Source organism: Cupressus sempervirens, chromosome 11 (genome assembly GCF_028749045.1).
Source record: "Cupressus sempervirens isolate cs-2001-9-10 chromosome 11, ASM2874904v1, whole genome shotgun sequence".
Classification (NCBI taxonomy): domain Eukaryota; kingdom Viridiplantae; phylum Streptophyta; class Pinopsida; order Cupressales; family Cupressaceae; genus Cupressus; species Cupressus sempervirens.
Window position 1 is genome coordinate 647,153,459 of NC_143128.1, and position 15,192 is coordinate 647,168,650.

General features: G+C 35.3%; 1 protein-coding gene across 1 annotated transcript in view; it reads right to left on the bottom strand.

Annotated features, from left to right (window-relative positions):
- Nucleotides 1–11,525: 11,525 nt before the first annotated feature.
- LOC149531430 (IAA-amino acid hydrolase ILR1-like 5) overlaps nucleotides 11,526–15,192 on the bottom strand; it is a 38,874-nt gene continuing 35,207 nt past the window's right edge. Inside the window, exons 4-5 of the mRNA XM_089809093.1 lie at nucleotides 12,246–12,374; nucleotides 11,526–12,116 (exon numbers count right to left, since the gene is read on the bottom strand). Coding sequence (XP_089665219.1) covers nucleotides 11,709–12,116; nucleotides 12,246–12,374 — 537 coding nt within the window. The 3' untranslated portion in view covers nucleotides 11,526–11,708. The remainder of the gene's footprint in view (nucleotides 12,117–12,245; nucleotides 12,375–15,192) is intronic.

Below are 15,192 nucleotides of genomic sequence, written 5' to 3' on the forward strand. Positions count from 1 at the left end.
TGTATCTTGTATTTCTATTATCAATTGATCTCGATTGTTAATTTTGAAGATTTCTAAGTATCTATTAGCTTTATATCATTAAAAATATTTACTAACTATTATCATTTTATGTTGTGGAAAATATATTTAGAATTTTTAAAAAAAAAACATGGTTGAGTAATATGTTTTTGCCTTTTGTGATGGAGAGAAATAATTGTGAAACATTTTATTTATAATTATCTATTTTAAAGGAACATCTTAATAACTAAAAATAATAATGGAACACATGTCAAATTATATCTCTTTTCCTCATCATGGTTCTTATCCATATTTACTTATATATTAATGCACATTTACATATGACCTTTACCTTACAATTACCTATACATTGACATTTAATTGATTCCTTGTTAAAATAAAAAAAATTACCGGCTTCTATCAAAAGGTTTGACTACACATATTTGACTTATTGCTTCATCTTCTTATTTAAAAATATTTATTACATTTTGTAATTATTTTTTCAATCATTAAAGTGTGTTTAGCATTGGAGATAATTTGTCCACCTTTTGTAGCTATTGTGGCTCCCTTTGGCTACCTAGACCCTCAGATTGTCGCTCTTGATTTAAGCCAACCTTTGGTTAATGATGTGCAACATTGCCAACACTTTGTTCCTCATGCTTATAATCTCACAAATGGGGTTCCACCATCTTGTTGTGGCGGCCCTGGTGATTGAATCATCTAGTCAGTTGTTTGCCAATGAAGGAAATGTTGTTCTTTAGTTTCTCACTCTCCTCCCCATGTTGTGGGTGAGTTGTTTATGCACTCTTGATGTGGGTTACTAGTTGTGTTGCTAATGTGTTGTCAATGGTCAATGGTATGTTCTTGACCATGTTGAATATTGGTCATTTTGGCCTATTATTTTTCCCTCTAGATATAATTTTGCAACAAAGAATGCCATTGTTTTATTTTTATTAAGGCAAAATAATTAGATCTAGTTTTGCTATAGAGAATGCCATTGTTTTATTTTTTATTAAGGTAAAAAAAGGGTTTTGAAGATACCTGAAACCCTTTACAAAGTCATTATGTGTGAGATATTTCAATACAGTTCCTCATCACGAAATAGACACAACAACAACTAGACTATCAGAAAGCAAAAAACACACATCAAAACCAACCCAACCCCAACAACAAGCCAACAATAACCCAACAAAATACAACAATCTACAGAAATACAATAACCCAAATTTTTCAAAGTCTCAATGACCTCTTTCTCAAGTTAGCTAATCCTCTGAGAAACATACTTCAAGTCCATAGTGTCCTACGACGCATAACAAGTCATACTCCTCGCATTGGCTATGGTTCTTTTATCTGAACCAAAAAAAATCTCCAACAATAATCTATTTCTCTTGGTAATACTATAAGTTTTCCAGATTATACACTAGAGCTTTCATATTCTTTACAGAAGGCTTGAAAAATTTGTAGCAATGATCCATTATCTTCCTAAGACTGGAGTCAACTTTGATATCCTTTAATTCATATCCTCTAGCTTCTTATCATACATTTCCATGGTTTCCTTCTTCACCTCAACATACTTAGTAAGACCACCCATAATAACTTTCTTCTCATCCGAAGATGAAATAGTACAAATTGAAGGATATTTGTTGGTATTAACTAGGCCCGTTGAAGAGAAAGCATCAAGACCAACCTATGTTGAACTTTATTTTCATCTTTGAGTTGCATCTTCTCAAATTTGGAGACAAAGCTCGATGCTTTAGGTGGAGGCTCTTAGTCTCATGATAGACCCATCTCATCAATCTAAAAGAATAAACTAAATTTCAATTAGTAGTTAGCAACAGACTAAGACAAATTATATCTTGTCCTCAAAATCATCAAGACTCAACTCCATAGAGGAAAACTAAGCTTCTCCCTCCTTTTGATGAAAGGACTCATCAAACTGGGAAGGAGATATAGGGACATCATGATCAACATAGCTAGCATAGTGAACTAAAACTGGGCTTTTATCTTTCCCAATATCAGTATTTTCATTCATGTTGTCCTCGGAGTCGGGAGACCCTTTACCGTTCTTTGCATTTTTTATACTAATGTTTATAATAGGGGAGGGCAAATAGACATCTCCTTTTGAACTCTTTACCTTGCTAGTTCCCACAACCTTCTTAACAAGGGTATGCATTTTCTTCTTTTTTTTCATAGGAGGAGCCTCATTAGCATCATTTTCTATATTCCACCCCTCCTCAAAACCTTTGATTTGTATGGTTCCAACAACCTTCTTAATAGGACTTTTTTGTTTAAAAAAAAAAAAAATTGTAGGGGGAGGGGCCTCTTCATTGCCTTCCTTTGTCTCCCAACCGTTCTCATCCCCAACAAGCCTAACCACCCCAACACCTTCAACAACAACAACAAATCTAGAGGGGGATTCAAGAACTATAGCACACAAGTGCTCGAAGATTAAAAGAATTAAGGCTTGGTGCACAACAAGGGTTTTGGGGTTCTTCCTATGCTCACTAATGTTGGTCCAAGTTGTTGGAGTTAAGCATGGACTAAAGATAAAAGGGAAAATAGATCACAACCTTATGTTTGACAACACCCTTGTTTTGTTTCTTATTATTATCAAAAACATTGGAGATCATTTACACACAAGTAGTGTGTACCCTTTATTTCAATTGGAGCTCTATATAGTTTAGGCTTGCATATCTTAGGTTAAGGATCCATTTGGTTTAATGTAGATATCAATATTATTTAGGTTTATGGTTAAATCTAAATTAGTGTTTTTGATTAGATAAATAGATTTTGAAGGGTGTCTGAAACCCTGTACAAGACTAAAGATATTCAATAAACTCAGAAACAAAGATACAACAAACAAAAGCAGAATTGGTCACCCCTTGAAACATAGGGTAACCAAGGTGACAAAAAGCCTATCACCAACCAAAAGAAATGATCTAGCAAGGGTGCAAAGCCAGATATATCACGATTTGCCCTTTGATTTTGAGCCACCCTTGCACGATCTGAGGTTCATATCTAAAGAAGCAGCAGATGATCTAGTGTTCTTTCTTTTAACCGCAGTCCAACCATCCTCCACGTTAGCTGCCTCAGCAATCCAATCCCCAGATGAAACCGAACAAGGAAGCCCAGGGGGATCCAAAACACCAACATTCATCCTAGAAGAGCCCGTAACCAACTGGCCCCCCACAGAAAGGATAGGGCCAGGGCCAGGAAAAGGGTCCTGGCCCCCAACAGGACCAAGAGGAACATCTAGTACAGGGGCAGGAACCTCCTCAAACACTAGCACCGAAAGAACATCTGTAGAGGAAACGTCCTCGGATACAACCGTTGAATCCAGAGGCGCATCACTGGACTTTACCACCGTATAGTGTTCAGAAGAGGCCCCTGACCACCAAGAAGGAGGACGCCTAGATTTAGTCTTCATAGTGGCACAATGAGCAACAATGTGACCAGTTACAATTAGTGTTTAATTTTATTATTTGATGTTTTTTAGTGGTAGGGTTTTTATTAGGTATAAAATTAGAGTTAATGTAGGTGTTAAAACAAATTAATAATTACTAATTGAATTGAGTTTGATGTTAAATTAGGTTTAGGATTAGCATTTAATTTGTTTTAGTGTTCAATTTTTAAAGTTTAGGATTAGGATCTAATTATGGTTAGAGTTGGGCTTATACATTTAGATTTAGTGTTAGTATTTGTGTAAATGATTTGTTTAGGCACAAGGTTTCAAACTCATTTATCTTTGGGGCTGGGTTTTGATTTGGTTATGCAAGGCATGGTGCTCTTGTAACTGAATCATATAATGACTTATCTAAGATATTTCTATTACAATTAAATTATTTTCAAGTACTTAATCGAAACATTAGATTGAATCACAATATCGATCTTTCACCATGCTTGATAATCAAGTACAATTACATCTAGTAATCTAGGTTGATTTATGTTTAAGTGTACGCATTTAATATGAGACAATAAAGAAAAAGTCGACATAGGAGCAACTATAATTGGAGAGCAAAAATGCTCATAGCTCAATTAAGAACTATCTCCCAACACTTGAAGAGAGAAACCCGTTGGTGGATGATACCTAAAGAAGAAAGAATAAAGAGAATTTACCCTTTTTGGAACATGAAAGAAGTAGGGACTAAGCAATATTTTTCATTAGATGCCTAGTATATTGTGACATTCACACCAGTTATGAGGACATTTTGAGAATAAACAATTTAAAAAAAATCTTGATGTAACAAAGCTAGACAAAACCACATACCTTTTGACCAAATATTACTATAGAAGAACAAATCTTGAAAGGAGGTTAAGAATTGCATGACCTTGTTTTTCTAGGTTGTGTGTTGGAAAAATGGTTAGTGCTCCCCTTAGGATCCATAACAAGAGACTAACTACCTCTTGTGAATTTTATAAGTCTAGTTGTTATATTAGGCATTGACAAGTTGATCATTTAGTGCAATGACCACCACACTTGTAACAAGTGGTATCAAAGCTAGCCATAGGTTTGATTTCCCTAAAGTAAGGTTGGGGAAGAAATTGTTGGAAAAATGGTTTGCCCTCCCTTCGAGATTCATGAGAAGAGACTAACCACCACCTTTGAATTATATAAGTTGTGTGGTTGTATTGAGCATTGGCAGGTCATTCTATTAGTGCAGTGGCAACCACATTTTTAACAATGTGCTATTTGTGGGTCCCATAAACTACTTTGGTAATACGAACCTCATTAAAACCATTCATTTATTCATTACACTTGGTAAACATGCGATTGGACAATTCATTTTCAACGGAAGTTTGATTATTAATTTAAGGATCTCTTCCCAATATATTTATTTATCCATACAGGATTGTATTTCCAGCCATATGGTTTAAGGCTATTGTTATATACCAATATTACTTTATCATACATGAAAACAATATATTTGTTTAGATGATTCTTAAGTACTTCCACTTAAAGAAAATTGTTGCGTTTTTCTAGATTTTCTCGTCAAGGTTTTATGTTCATGGATAATTGATTTAGCAATTGAAACACAATTCTCTTTGTTGGGTGCCTCACTTCTATTAGAACCAACTAGTATATTTAATATTGTACCCAAATACATTTTAATTTTTGTTTAAAGTTTTATGGATATGAAGGCATTTGTCAAGAATTAGATTTCTTGTTATTAGAGATTTGTGACTCACTTGGACTTGCCAAGACTCAACAAGTCTAGGGCTAGGTGACCTTGGATGAATCCCAAGCCAAGTGACCTTGGGAGAGTCAAAGGGCTTAGATTTGGCTCATATGAGCCATGGGAAAGACTCACTAGAGTCTCAAGACACACGGAGTCGACCATGACATCAAACCAACGAGTCCCAATGGCCAAACTTGGTCAATGTCATGAAATAAAGAAGAAGAAGAAGAAGCAAGTATCATATAAAGCCTTGTTTTGACTCCTCTTTGTTTTTCTCTAATTCTTCTTCAACCCTAAAAGTGAGCTCATTTCATTCTACTAGCAAAAATGGACAATAGTGAACTATGAGGAAAAATAAGAGTCCACAAGAGAGCAATTGACAAGGAGAAAGAGCAAAAAGGTGTCAAAATATCACATTAGGGCAGCTTAATACTTGCATTTGGTGCATCAAAAGCTTAGTATCAATGATTGCAAAGAGGTTGCATCTCACTTGAAGTTTGATCTAAGAGATACAATTTGATTTGATTTAATTTTATGAAATTTATAAATAATAAAAACTTCATTGTTTTCTATAAAACATTTTAAGCTTGTTTCCTTTCAAATTCAAACTTTGAAGAAAGAACAATCGACAAATACAAATCTTAGATTGTATTTTGAAAAAATAGCTTACTTTTTAAATTATAATGGATAAATTTTAATCTTTTTGTAATATTATCTTATTCCAACACCCTAAAGCTTTCAAAGACTATTTTTAATTTTATTTACACAATGGCTACTCCTAACCTTAAGGCTAAGGCTACCCTTGAAGCCAGTCAAAACTATGCAGCTTGGATACCTACCAAAGATTTTTGTCATAGAAAAAATGAGAGGCAAAATGTAAATATTGTAATGGTGGCATCAATAGACCGATAATCTATATTGTTTCAATATGCAAGCATGATGTTTTGTGTGATTTAGCATATCTCAAGACTAATTATCAATGCCAAGTGAAATTATTAACATTTACAATAGACAAAGAAATGATGAAGAGGTAAAAGGAGGAGTTGTCGAGTATCCATTCAACAACTTCAAGTTGTTTTGGAGAGGCTTTTTCCATGCCTCTGTTTTGTCTCAGTGCTTGTGCTCGTGCTAGTAACTTTTAACATTGATCTTAGAGTCTGCAATTCTAGGATGGATTTCTCTTTTGAGCCATACACTACATAATTCCCAACCCTCACTTAAGAGCATGGGTTGGAATAATGAGGTAAAAGGATGCAACTAGATGTGCATTTGTCAAGATTTAGTACTATTACACTGCCATTTTTCACAAACAACTAGTTCTTTTTTATTTGATTGTTTTAAAATTTATAGTTTGTTCTATCTAATGCACCTCTGTCTAATGCACTTTTATTAGACATACGTAATATATTTGTGACATGTCTCCTTATTGAAAAACAATGGTAGACATTCTAAACATTTGTGAGGTGGGGTTCATATCACCTAAAAATTTCTAATTAAGTGGCTTATGTTTGTAGAGGCAATGAATGGTGTAAGATTCACATTAGAGGAACAACATGTGGTATGCAACAAATATGATGGCACCATCATGACTTATGGTTGGACCAATAAGAGAAATAAGAAGCTCCTATAAACTGCCTTGTTTTTTAGGTCATTGATCATTCTACTTCCTTAATTGCATTGAAGAATTTGAATTTGATTTAGTGATTGATATTTTCAATTTTCAATTTATCATTTTTTTATTGATCAATAATTTTACTTTCTTTTCATGTACCACCATGTTCGTTAAGTTCGTTGATGCTTTTGTACATAACAATAATGCAACATACTTATGTGAGGCTATAAAGGAAGTTACACGTGCTGGTAGGTGAAGAAAACACAATTCAAGTGGTCAATGTCAATGTAGAAAATAATGTTGTTGTGGGTAGACTTTTGATGATGACACACTTGAACATATTTTAGTCTCCATGTGTTGCCCATTTCCTTGACTTTCAATAAGCGGATATTGCCAAAGTTTCTATGCATAGATAAGGCCAAAAACATTTGCGAATTTGCAATCACACATAGGTCCCTAGCCTATTGAGGTAATATTGGAGGAAAAGGAGTTGGTTCGCTATGGAATCATGGGATTTGCAACCAATCTCACCACACTACAATCCTTGATTCAATCAAAGTCACCTTTGATACAAATGTTTGTTGGTAAGTAGATTTCATCCTATGCTACAATCACTAGAGGGATTGATGTTGCTGGTTACATTTCTAATTAGATATGCTTTTGTGCCCCTTATGTAGGTAATTTATTTTATAAATTCTATATTGTGTTTTACTTCTAATTATTATTTATATTTTTCTTCTCTTTTTCTCAATTAAATTCACACTCAACCATTAATGTTTCACAATATTTGAAGTTCACTAAAATTCACATAGCCCCTTATAGTTGTCCTACGAGTTGGTAATGTAGAGAACCCTGAGATCGACTACGTATATGAGGGCATGAATTGGGCTAAAGAGGCCATTAGATCCATTTATAAAGGAGATGTGAGCAATTATATAATATAAACACATTTGGGAGATAATTGATAAGAGATGTCACCTACAACTTCACAGGTCCACCCATGTCGCTTGTTAGTTATTACCTTAATCCAACAATCCATTTCCACATAGATTATAAGGTGGATGAGGTTCTTAATGGGCTCTTCTCAATGATAGCTAAAATGTAAAATTTTGATTAAGTAAAAATAGGTTTTGAAAGGACCTAAAACCTTGTATAGAAGGACAAGAAAGATATAACAATGAGGATCTTAAAACAACTGTGGAATACTAGCCGACAAACTAGAGGGACACACCAAAGTTTCCAACAAGAGGGCAAACAACCCAAGAGCCACAAACCATCAAGATTTACATTTTGGTCTAGTCTTTTGAGAACGTAAAGACATATCAAATGAAGGTTTCGAGGATTTGACTTTTTTCCCTTTAATTGATGTCCAACCATCCTCCACCTTCCTAGCAGTCTTCTGCCAATCCCCACTAAACCCCAAAACCCTCGCAACAAGAGAAGCACTAGCAACTATGTTCTGGACAAAGCCAACTGTAGAATAAGGGACAACAACAGCATTCTGAATCAAAGCCGCCAAAGGGACAACAATCGAATTGTCAAATGAGCAATTGAAGGAGGGTCAACAACAACATTTTGAGTCAAAACCATCGTAGAGACAACATTCAAATCATCAAAGACAATAATAGAATCCTCAGCCAAAGAAAGATCAATATGGGAAGAGCTATTCAACCCATTCACATTTGTGGATACTTTCTAAACCGTATAGTGATCATCTAAAACCCCCAATAACCAAGAAGGTGATTTCTTCGATCTAACCTTGTTAGAAGAGCATCATGGAGCGAGATAGCCAGTCTTATGACATTTCTTGCATCTAAAGGGAATACCCTCATAATCAAGAAGCTGAATTCAAGAACCATTTGGAGAAGCCGACTTAATCTTTTCAGGGAGCCCCTTGGAGACATCCATCTCCACAAGGATGCAAGCATATGTCCTCCTATAAATATTGGAGGAATCCGAATCAACCAACATGAAATCCCCAAGGGCATCCCACACAACCTCAAAGATTGAATCCAACCAAAAGTGAAGAGGAAGATTCAACATTCTTACCCAAAGAGGAATCTTATTAAAGGATTCAGTAGTCGGATCAAAATCCTGATACCAAAATTTGGCCATCAAGGGGAACCTTTCCTCCTGAGAGAAACCAAGACACAAGATGGAATTTCTATCTTCAACATTTGCAAATTTCACAATAAAACAACCCCTTGCCACAAGGTATATCTGAACTAAATCCGAAATGATTGATTCCCAATATTTGGAAATCCAAGCATGCAAATCCAAAAGAGAGGGCCAAAAACCCCTAAAACAAAAAATAGCAACAGTAGAAGAGTAATCCTCCCCATATGTGGAAATCTCATCAATTTCTAAATCTAGATGAAACACAAGTAGATTATAGAGACACACACTGCCATACAACTAACAAAAGACACAATTGTATGGATCCCCCTTTTTATAACAGGAGCACCAATACCTACCTTAAAAACAGCCACATCCACATAAGATATTGCAAATTTCCCCACAGCAACCTGAGACCCAAGGTAAGCACTAGGAAATGGAGAGCATCCACATCATAAGCAGGACTTGCGACAGTGACCCGAGCCATAGCATGCGGGCAAAAAGCCCCCACATCCGCAGCTAGAGGACGATGGGAATCCTTGACAGTAGCTTGAGGATGATGGGCGAGAGAGATGACATGTTGAACCCCAACATGAGTAGCGTGGGCAATAGCAGGCACATGAGCCGGAGCAAGAGCCTTCATTTCAAAAAAATATTGGAGCTGATATGTAAAGTTGATATAAATAGTATCATATACATTAGTTATTACCTTAATCCAACATTCCATTTCCATGCAGATTACAAGGCAGATGAGGTTCTTAATGGGCTCTTCTCAATGAGAGTTGAATATGTAAAGTTAATACAAATAGTATCATACACAAGATAGAGGCCCTTTAAATGGACCAAGGGAGCTCTCCTCTCATCAAATTTGTAAAGATAATTAGACAATATTACAACCAGGTGAATATATTTCATGTGATTACTTTGATTTTATTACTTCAATTCTTAAAGTTGGAAATGAGACTACGTTTTTTTTTTTCTTTTGCTCATCTTAGATACATGGTAGCAAATGTTTGGTGCTAAAACACAAAACCTCCAGAGGTTTGCCATCTGCATATTGTGCCAACAATGCGGTGCTTCAAATTTGAGTGCAATTGGAATATGTTTGAACACATACACTCCAAAATCCCCAATCCAATATCTATGGGGAGGTAAATAACCTACTTTTTGTTCATTACAACCTCCACAGTAGGAATTGATAGTTTATGGAGCCAAACTCCACCCCATTCATGCTAGAGGCAGCCGATCCAGAATTTGAGTGGATCATTGAGGCAATGGATCCTATCTTTAGTGACAAGGACCTTGATTAATATAACTAGGCAGATAGATTGGCTGAGATTGTACCCATGGTGGAGGAGGATAGAGCACGTGCTGCACAACTAGTGTTGGTGAGCATGGTATGGAGTCATATAACTAGGCAGATAGATTGGCTGAGATTGTACCCATGGTGGAGGAGGATAGAGAACGTGCTGCACAACTAGTGTTGGTGAGCATGGTATGGAGTCATAGGCAAAGACCATGGGTGATTCATCTAGAACCTACCTTAAATCCATTCATAGGAGGGATGAAGGGTCTTCTGGGACAAAGGCTTGTAGATTTTGATTTGACACATGTTTTGAACATTTGATGTCATGGATTTCATATTCTATGAGTTTTGTACACATTTGACAATATTTATAATTTTATATATCTAAGTTTGCTATTTCCTTCAGCTACAATTTGCATTTATACTTAAGTAATCGATGTACACTTGTGTATATGATCAAATTCAGCTCTATTTGATGATGTTATTGTATCTTTAAGTTCTATTTAATAAAGGGGCATGTAACAACTTCCAAATCCTTTTAAAATCTCTAAATTTAATGGACTATTACCTTTGCTGGGTTCTGGTTCTCAAGTTGGGTCAGCCTTGTCGAGGCCACACCAAGTCAGAGTCTTGTTTTCATGCTTTTTACTGTTTTCAAGGAAAAGAAAATCGTTGCAGTCAAGAGTAATTAGACAACATCTACTACAGTTTTGTTAGACACACCTGCCTAACTAATCTCATAACCAGTTGTGTGCACAACACTGGCCTGCAACTTACCTGTGCTCTACAGCATTATACTGTTGATTAGTTGAAATTCATGACACAGCTGTCCTGATCAGTAAAATGAAAGTGATTTAACTGCCCTCCAAAATGACCCAGATTATCTCTTCTTTATATGGGACTCGGTTATTACCTTCAATTATCATTGCATCAAAATGAGACTATTTAAATTCATCACTTCAGGTTAGAACATAATTTCCATTCGCCATTTATACAGAATAATTATAGTTGTGTGTCTAAGTGGGATCTTCTTGCTTTGTAATTGTTTACCAATAAAATAAGAAAAATATGGTAGGTCACCTTAAGATGACTAAAACTGAGTCCAAATCCCACAATAATTAAAAATTTAAAATCTAATGTTGTGATGATATCATGATCTTCCATTTATGAAATTAATACACAATGTAGGTATAGTCAAAGGTTTAGTGTTGCCCAAATTGTTTAAATCAAATTAAGGAATTTTGAATTCAAGACATTTCAGACAGTTGTATTTTTTGACGATAAATGTAAAATGATTTAAATTCAAGAGAAAATTCAATGCTTGCAAAAGTTAACTGATCATTCAATTCTTACTTACCATACATCCACAATACAAGATTTCACAAGGATCAGTAATCGTTAAGTACAAAAATTCCACAATACAAGATTTCACAAGGATCAGTAATCGTTAAGTACAAAAATTACAGAATTAAAAAGAAAAACCAAGGCAAATTTAGCATACTTATAACTCAGTATGCCTCATCTCAGGATGTTCGTTTATGTGGTTGCTATGCTTCCCAAGGTAAATTTCTGCAAGTGCAGTATGCATGGCTGCTCCTATAGGAAGAACATCTTCATCCAAAAAGAACATTGGGGAGTGCGGAGAATGGACTGCTCCAATACTTTCATTTCTAATTCCAATAAGAAACATTACGCCTGGTATGCTCTGTAGATAGAATGAAAAATCTTCGCCTCCCATTAGTGGAAAAGCAATTTTTACATTGTTTTGACCAAGCAGGGTTGCTCCAACATCCATTACATGATTATGCAAGTTTTCATCATTTTCTATAGCTGGGAACATTTTGTAGCGATCTTCCAAAAAATCTACAGAAGCCATGCATCTGTGTACAACAGCTTGACTTTCAATTACCTACACATAATCCAATTAATGAACTTATTTCCTTGATAAGCTTTCTTGACTTTCTTAAATGGGTTTTGATATAAACTAACATCAAAACAATTAATTTCAACTGTTTACATACAAGCATTAGGAACTAACCTCCTTTACTCTTTTCTTAAGATTGATGAGACCTTTTGTTGTAAAGCTTCTCAAAGTGCCTCCAAATTTGACTGTGGTAGGAATAACATTATGCCCCTCACCACCATTGATAAACCCAATGGATAGCACCTTATTTATAAAGAAACCAATGCATCAGTTCATCTTTTCGCAGATGCCGCAAAATATATGATTTTCACTCTACGCAGAAAAAGCTACCAGTCTGTTAACTAATTCAGGCTATGAATAAACTATCCTTACACTTGTGAAAGTCATCTCATAAACATCTGACGTTGATGTTCAGGAATACATTGTGACCTTAGCTATTAAGATAAGGACTTGTTTCTCATTTAGATTTTTCATCTTTTAAATCTTCTTTCAGAATGTTCTGTACAATGGATCTGAGAAGAGTAATTGCTGGAAATTTTATTTTTAAGCAAATATAAAAGATACCTTGGTCAACAACATTACCGAATTCTGATATAAGGCATAGAAGAAATAGTTGCACATGGGCAGATAGATTTAAGGAGAAAACACAGAATTATTTATATGAGTAAGCTTATTCATGAAAGATTTCACCTTATTAATCCATATCCAACGCTGTGCACTCTTTCAACAAATGCTTAAAGCAAAACTGCTTTATGGTTTTTCTATGGATTTTCTCTTGTGAAAAGAATCCATCCTTTTCAGAAAAACATGGTGATTGTACAAAATCTTTAAAGTTCTTGAATGTTCCAAGAAAATCTTGGTTTGTAAAAGTTCTGATTTTCATGTAGGCCTTGAAATGTGCTTGACTACATTGAATATAACTCTTTTGTCGAGCATGCAAACCCCAAAACTGTAGCAGTTACAAACAACCTTACCCTACACGTGTAACATGAAAATGGTTTTCAAAACATGGACTACAAACTTACAGGCATTTTTTGGATGACACTTTAAAAAAGTGCCTGTGACTGCTTCCCAACATTAACTTGTCAAATAGTTAATAGCACCAGAATGTTTCTTGGTACATCTGCAATAAATCCAACACAATAACTGGATTGATCTTCCTATTAAATTCTATAAAAAAACTACAACATTCACAAAAGAGTTTCCATTACTATCATAGTTACTTAACTCTTCCATCTGCATGGCTTGAGAAAAGGAACCTCTCTCAAACTGTTCTTCTTTCTGAAAGATTACAAGGAACACAATTGTAGTGTCATATTGTAACCCTTTACTATCTCTATCCTTTTTTGGACCTTGCTTTAGTGCACACCTTCCTGAGCCTATTTTTGTCCCTATCACATCCAAACTGTCATTCATGTGCACATGAGATGACCAAATCCTAAGATATGCAAACTAGTGCATGATATGCAAAATAGCACTAAAAAGGAAACTATAACCCTCTATCCATATCTGCAGTCCATTTTTGTAGAGTGTGCTTTAGGTATATTTTATTCGCAATTTTGTGTTTCCACTATCCGCTGAATTACTTGGACATTTTAGCACATAGGATGGATTTGTTGCATTGGATGACTTTGGGCATCTTGAGCATTGTTTTTGTTAGTGAACAGTTTTTCTCTTTTACAATCTCAATTAATTCACAGCTCTATTCCCAATATTGAGAAAAACTAATACACCAACAAATGAGTATCTTTACTAGCAAACTCTCTGCATTTACAAGGTGCAGCTCCCTTACTAAAAAGATTTTGCAATTAACTCTTATTATGAAAGAATAATTTAAAATGATACTTTTAACCAGAAAGTATAGGCAATAACATTCAACTCATAAAAATGAAGAGAATGTGCAGATTAAAGAACCACTCAAACCTCACTACACTATAAGCCACATGACTAATTACCACAATGAAATCACCAAGATCAGTTAACTCAAATGACCTCTCTCTGCTACTTTGGATAGGAAAATATCATACAATGACAAGAGAACCAACTTTACATATCATTCATTTCCATAAGAAGACAAATACTATGCATTCATAAACCACAAGATTTACCACTCAGATGATTCACATATAAAACCATAAGATTTCATATTTCTATTACATCATATAAAGTTTCAAACAGATCCAAAGCAAAACATTAAACGTAAGTTATTTTGTCCCAAAACAGAGCCGACCCTCTCAATGTCTTAAAAATATACAAAAATAGCCATGCAGGGCTTCAAAATTCAGTTTTGATACCTAACTCCTCCGGAAGTCGGTAAACTATCATCATTTTCAGCAAAACTTTTTAAAACAACTAACTAAAACAAAGAAACACCCTACTGGCTATTAGCCTCTAAATCCCTATCTAACCGCCAGTTGTGGCAGGAGGATTGGCCTATTGATCCTGGTTTGCAGCAAGACCTCCACCTGCTTCCTTCCACTCCTTGTGCACGGCCATGAATCCGATCGATTCTTTTTATTGTGGCACTTCTAGGTGCTCTAGCCTCAGCTTCCATATGTCCTTTATCCTATGAATGCAGTCCATTTTCCTTTCATGTGCCTCCAAGTGGTCTCTACAAAATGATCATCACAAAGTCAGGTCGGGCGATGGTAGTGAAATCTTTCATTGAAATTTCTCTGATTTCCTTCATAATTTTCATCTTATCAATATTTCCTTGGGTCCTCAGTACAGCCAATCCTCATTCTCCATTATCCTAAAATCAATGCATTTGATGTCATTATCCAAGATCTGCCTAAGACACTCCATTTGTTTCAAGAGCTCTGATGATTCATCTAAGCCTTGTTCAATAACCGCATTCCTCCATTCCAAATTGGCCCTTGCCACAAACAAGAAAACAGCATTAATCTCAGTATTGGGTTTTTCTGTCAAGAATTTGGCCACACCATAGGCTTGAACCTCGTTGATCCGGATGATATATTCATCCCATTTGACCTTCTCTACCTCTCACACATTGAGTTTAGACTCTAGTTCAATAATCACCTTGTTTGTCTGTGCCTTAGTT